The sequence below is a fragment of the Tenrec ecaudatus genome, chromosome X (assembly GCF_050624435.1).
Source record: "Tenrec ecaudatus isolate mTenEca1 chromosome X, mTenEca1.hap1, whole genome shotgun sequence".
Taxonomy (NCBI): domain Eukaryota; kingdom Metazoa; phylum Chordata; class Mammalia; order Afrosoricida; family Tenrecidae; genus Tenrec; species Tenrec ecaudatus.
Genome location: NC_134548.1, coordinates 143812306 through 143819003, shown reverse-complemented (window position 1 = coordinate 143819003; position 6698 = coordinate 143812306). Strand labels below are relative to the sequence as shown.

The window sequence follows — 6698 nt, the reverse complement described above, 5'->3', positions numbered from 1 at the left end:
TGGGCTTTGTTGCTTCTGAGCTAGATGGCCGCTTGTTCACCTTCAAGCCTTTAAGACCCCAGACACGATCTCTTTTGATAGCCGGGCACCATCAGCTTTCTTCACATTTGCTTGTTCACCCGCTTTGGCTTCAGCGGTTGTGTCGAGAGGGTGAACATCATTGAATTCCAATTTAATAGAGAAAATATTCATGCATTGAAGAAATGCTTGAGTAGAGGCCAAAGGTCCTTCCGCCACCTTAATACTAAACCTATAAATATAGGCACATAGATCGTTTTCCGCATCCTCATATATATATATATTTGCATGTACATGTCTTTGTCTAGACCTCTATAAATGCCCTTTGCCTCCTAGCTCTTTCCTCTATTTCTCTTGACTTTCCTCCTGCCTCAGTATCATGCTGCATCCCCACCTGGGTTACAGCTATACCTCTTCTTTACATTACCTTACCCTTGATCATTCCCTACCAGGCCTGCCACTCCCACCTCACCACCAATTTGGATCCCATGTTGTCCCCTTGACCCTGGGTTTGTTAACACCACTTCCTAACCCCCCAGCTCCCCCTACCCCAAGTCCCCCCGGAACTGTCGGTCCCGTTGTTTTCCCTCCAGATAATTCATCCAGCCTATCTTATTTAGACAGACCTGTGGAGATAATAATATGCACAAAAACAAGACAGAGGAAAACAAAGCAACAGTATATAAGAAAACAACAACAACAAACCACTGACAAAGAACAAAATAAAACACATCCAGAAAGCAAAGCTTGTAGTTAGTTCAAGGATCGTTTGTTGGCCTTTAGCAGTGTTTTCCAGTCTAGTCTGTTGGGGGACCAAGCCCGGGCCCCAAAGTCCACTTTCAGCATTCCCTGGGCGCCTTGCCGCTCCATTCCCTTGCTGTTCTCTTGCACTCCCCCAAGGCTTTGCCTCGGTGTGGTAGGATCAGGTCAGGCCCAAATCCCACACTGTGTCTCCGGTGCTGTCTCCTGTAGCACCATGGGTCAGTGAGGGGCATCATGTCTCATAGTGGGGTCAGCCATGTTGTCCTCTCTGTGGACTGGCTGCTCTAATCAGGAACATTATCCGCACGGCCTGGTGGGCCAGGCTGTGCTCCATTCTCTCCTGCTCCCCCTTCATCTGCTCCCGTGTGCTCTGATCAGATATGTCCCTCTCCGGGAGCTGCAGAATCAATGTCGTCCTTTGAAACAAATTCTTCTGGGGGGAGGGGCACACATCCACTTAATTTTTGGTACTGGGGCCAGCTTCCTAGACCTCTCCACTGGTTCCCTACTCCACGCCAGAATGTTGCATTCACATCTTGAGGCACTGGGTTGAAGTCTGGTCCCTCTTTCCCTGTGGATATATAAACAATACCCTCCCCTTGGGTGGGTTAGTGCCCCATGCCCCCGCTCCCCTTTTCTTCCTCATATTCATCCTTTATTTTTTCTTTCCCCACCTCCTCCCCCAGTTGTCTACTATGTACACCTCTGGATTTCATCTGGTCTCTGCCATACTACACAGTTCTCACCCCAAAAATGTGACCCAAATTTACTGGGAGTACATGTTAGAATTAAGGAACATATAAAAAAATATCCACCTCACTAGCATAACACCTCACTAGGATAACAAACATTCCCATTTTTCCATAAGATTTGTGAAAAGTTTCCTATTAAATAATTTTCCTTGTTTAAAACACAATTGATGAACACTTCATTATCTCCCACTGGTCCCTTATGCCTCCCAAAATGAGGAAAAATCAATATAAAGAAGCTAAAGTGAGGTATAAGTTTAAAAATATGTCCACATTGATGGACTGAGTCAAAAAGTGTCCAAAGTCAAAGATGGCCTGAACAATCCAGGCGCGTGTCCCGATCACTCACTGACGCCTCCTTACTGCAACAACAGTCTCTACTCAGTCTGATGTTCTAGGTGAACGCGTTCAGTGCTCAAGCTGCAAAACCAGGCTTGAACCCATTGGTGTCTCTGCTGGAGGAAGGTCGGGTCGTCTGTTTCTGTAAAGATGCACAGCCCGGAAAGCCAAAGCGGCTGTTCCACTCTTTTCTGGAGGGTTTATATGAACTGGACTCACCTTGATGGCTGTGAGTTTATCTACTTACTCGACTTGGGGCCATCCTTCTATTTAAGTACCTGGGAACAATGGAGGACACCCATCCAAATCACAGAGGATCTCATTTCCAGGGCCCAAGAACTTACAAGAATATAAGACGTCATTAGGCCTTTAGAAACCATCCAAGTTTACTTTGAAGACATCTCTACACCCAACAATCTAGCTGTAGAATACCTGAGGTGAATGCTCTTCGGCGTCATCCTGGAAGCTGGTTCTGACTCGGAGGGACCTTGTGTGTAGTAGAAGGAAGCACCACCGGGTCTTTGCACCATCCTCACAATTGTTCTTGTCTGAGTCCATTTTCACCTGTAAATGTGTAAATTTATAAACCTTAACCTGTAAATGTGTATCCTTTAACTTGTGAGAACACAAGAGGGAAAATGTATGTTTTCTTAAGATTTGGCAATTTAAATGATGAATATCATATTCTATACCCTTAAGTCCAATTTCTATTTTGAACTTGCATGGAATCATAGCCCTAATCCCAGAACAATTAGTTCTAATGACATGTCTCTCATGAAGAAGTCATTGAAGATATGAGTACTATAGTAAAATTACCTTGACTTTTTCAATTTTCATACATTTTCTTCGGCATAGGCCCAATGTTTGACATTTCCTTTTGAGAAAATCTACCAAGATTATCTCTTTGGAATCCCCCAAGTAATTGCCATAGGCTTCTTAGCTGATCACCCAGACTTGAATTTAAATAGTCCAGTAGATTCTCTTAAAGAGGAGCCATGGTGATGTACTGGGTTATACATCTGGCTGCTAACTACCAGGTGAGCAATTCAAAACCACTAGCCACTGGAAATCTGAATGGTTTAACACAACAAATCCTTTTCTGCACATAAAATCTGATGTGAGGTAACAGAGGTTGCCTGCCATAGGGGAAACCAAGGATGCAAACTACATGCAGTGGGTGGGTCTGACATGACAACAGGGAGAGATCTGGCAATGGCATGCTGGCTTCCAAACGCCTTTACCTGTGACCAATAGTAAGGGTCCCATTCAGTAGCAGGGCTAGACCTGTGGCACAAGATGTGGATAAGAGCACACATACGTACCAACAGCGTCTTATTCTCATGTTCACTTTCTTTTTAAGACTGGCATATTGTGCTTTGGACTCAGGGGCCTTCTTTTCATCCCTCAGGGATACTAGTGAAAAGCAAAAACATGATGCAGAAAGTTGGCCTCAGGCTGGGATGAGGGGGAGTGAGGACCAGGCAAATTCAGAACAGGGGTCTAGTCTCAGCTCTGTCAAAAATTCGTATGGGCTCGAGCTCAACTCCAGATCCATAGAGACCTTATGAACCCCTCAAATGTTGCCAAGATAATTCTTAACCCTTACTTTGTGACTTAACTATTAAAAACCATCTACCTTAAGCATTATGCTCATTTAAAATCTATCTCTATGGGATTAAATGGACAACAGCAACTGAGAAAGGTTAGATAGCAACTTTGGAGGGTGTTGAGTTTACTTTGAAAAAGAAAGCACCCAGAATGAAGGAAAGCAGGAATGGTTTCACAGCTCAAAAAATGTAACCAGTGTCACATGGAGAAGCTGCTCATGTGGTATAGGTTTGTGTACCGTATACCCTCAACAGCGAAACCATTACACAAAAAGTCTGTAAATGTGTATTTCTTACTTCAGTTTCTTCAACTGTCACGTGAGATTGATTAACCTTTGATAAGCTCTCTCATAGGACGGTTATTCTGTGTAATATTTAAAACAAAAAAAAACTTGGCAAAAAACCTGGAATATCTTAGCTCTTAATGAATGTGAGTTCTTGCAAAGACTGTCTTCCTCAAACTCTACTACGTGTGTGTGGGGGTGTTGCTTTAAATACAGGACGCTGCAGAGGATACCAAGTGCTTTAGGAGACAGAAGAGCAAATAAAATAAAATTACTGCTTACCAAGTAAAACTAAGTTATTTTTTACCCCCAGAAATGATTAGACCCTGGGTGTAAACATGTCTTCTCTTAACGATGTACAATTAAAGGACCTCAATTTGCATTGAGAAGACCGATTACGTACCATCCATCCAAAGCACCAGTGTTTTCATTCATTTCGCCATCCCCAGAACTTTAAATGATTCCAACTTATACTCAAAGAAACTTAATAAAAATGTCCCATGAAAGCACTGGAGTCTCTTTTCACATCCATCTAATACTGACATTCCATGGGTTTCTGAGGCTCTCATCTCAAAAGTTATTACTGGCAATCCTCTACCTCTTTGGGAATGATGTGCATGTCACACCAAGTTAAGATCGATGTGTGAAACTTCACTGACACAAACATGCAGGAAAGTATTCCTATTTTTACTTATGATATAAAGAAACTAATAGGCATTGTTCCCAATTCAGACATTCTTCTCAGCTATGAGACACAGTACCTGAAAATCTGCCCTCTGACCATGCCCACACCCCTAACCCCAGTGTCCCAGTTTTATTTGAAATTGACACTGAAGGGCTTATACCGTCCTCACATTCCGAGATGCCTTGCCTCGGGGTATTTTTATTTGACCCACTCGACGGGCCCTTCCCCCTTCCCACATCCATCAATTTCTATGGACTTCTTCCGACTCGCAACTTATTTCTTGAAACATACCTACCAGTGGATGCTGCTTCTTCCGTTCTCTATGGTCCTCTGGGGTCGCTAGAGTCTCATATAATAACTTAAGAATTCCCAAGTCTGTCAGAAGTCTCCTTTATTAAAGTCAATTTTGTATTACATTCTTCAATAAGCGAAGCAAATCCAGTACCGATGATTGAATTTTACAAAACAAGGTACGAAGAGGGAAAAAGACAACCCCAAACTGGCCATTTTTTACATTACACTTGATTTATCTCAGCATAGGTCTAAAAAATAACCTATCTAAATGCTTTTCTATTTGTCCCAGAGGAGAGTAGAAGTGCTTTCACAATAGTTTAACAAAATAGCAAAGCTACTTAACCTCTCTATGAAAAGGAACATTTGAATATTGACCCCACAAAAAGCTAAATCTCCACGCCACCCATGTGCAAACAGAAAATAAAGATGAGTACACGATTCTCTTTACAGATCCTCCCTCACTGCTTGGAAAGGATTTCTAACCGAAAGTGAAGAATCTGCCCTGGACCTCACTGGGGTTGGAAGCAGCTGCCAGAAGTGGCACCAGAACTCTCCAAGGACAGGGGGGTAGCACTATCGTCAAAGCTGGGGGCAGCTAGACCTTGGGCTCGCTCTTTCTCCACTTGCAGAGCCACTACAAACGAAACTGGGAAAGAACTTGGGCTATGGGCATAAGCTTTTAACAAAACCTGGAGGAGCTCCAGCTTGTTGATTTCGGCGTAGGCTCTTGGACCCCACGCAAACTTGTAACGTGGAGGGTGAGTGTTAGGCAGCTGTCGATATGCCACGTATTTTTGCTGAACCAACTCTCTGGTGATGAAATCCTCTGGATTTCCACAGATGAAGTGCTTCTGCCCAGCATAGATGCCCATCGTATTCAGCACCTCCCAGACTTGTTTTTCCGTGGCACTGTTGTTGTTGAGGAAGATCACACCCAAGACAATAATCAGGATGCCAGTCTTTGGCATACCTTCTACTTCCCTCAGCAAGCCGTCATAGGTGAGGCCTAGTGTCATGCAGACGATGTAACAGTGGTTGATGGTGTCAACTTCCTTCACTTCAAGGCCAAAAACCATCTGCAGGCATTCCCTGGCTTTCTGCAGGATCTCAGGGAATTTATCTTTGTACTCTTTGATGACAGTATTCAGCATGTCTTCTAGGGTGACTGGCTCTTTACTTTGATACTTGAGCAGCAGATAATTCGCCAATAAAGACTCTTTCACTCTGATAGGCGATACAGACAGGTTTTCAATATCTTGCTGTGTCAGGCCGTCACTGTCTTCATCAGAGCTGTCTTCATCGGTGTCTTCAGTGGAAGAGGACACATCACTCTCACTCTGAAGACTCGGGGAAGTACTGGGCATCTCGACATTAGAAGTCTCCGCGGCGGCGGTCTCCTTCAGAGAAGGCTTCTCTGTGGCCTTGTCTCCGATGCTGGGAGTTGGCGCTGAGGAGGAGGAAGAGCCTTCCTCCAAAAGCTCAGGTAACACTTGATCGGTTTTGTCCGGGCCTTCCGTGGACACAGGGAGGGGTTGCTCAAGACTTAAGCGAGGGCTCTTTTTTTTAACAGGCATGATGACTTCTGTAGATAGCAGCAGATGAGCCTTTGGGCGAAGAGAGGAGAAAGCCAGCCCACAACCTAAAGGAGAGAGAGCAAACTTGGACTTAGATAGTAAGCTAAAATGTGGCAGCTTTGCAAAGGCGACCTCTACCCGTCTTCTCTCAAGGGACAATGCTCGAGGGTCTCACTGGTCTCCTATCTTTCTAGTCAATGTTCTCCACAGTAAACTGAAAGGCTTCCTGACAAGCTTTGCATGTGAATAGCCACAAAATTCTACTGGAGGCTTTCCATGGCACACAGTAGTACAGGCACCATCAGTTGCCATGGCTTGGGATTGGATGGTCCCTTCAGTTCAGAATCTGGTTCCTCAGCTTCTAGAACACATGCCCTCTTGCCTCT

The 6698-nt window shown here is 44.3% G+C and overlaps 1 protein-coding gene across 1 annotated transcript; it reads right to left on the bottom strand.

Moving 5' to 3' along the window:
- Positions 1-4922: 4922 nt before the first annotated feature.
- On the bottom strand, positions 4923-6373 carry LOC142434498 (melanoma-associated antigen B16-like). The gene has a single exon (XM_075539206.1). The coding sequence runs from the start codon at positions 6310-6312 to the stop codon at positions 5248-5250; it is 1065 nt and encodes a 354-aa protein (XP_075395321.1). The 5' UTR covers positions 6313-6373; the 3' UTR covers positions 4923-5247.
- Positions 6374-6698: the final 325 nt, after the last annotated feature.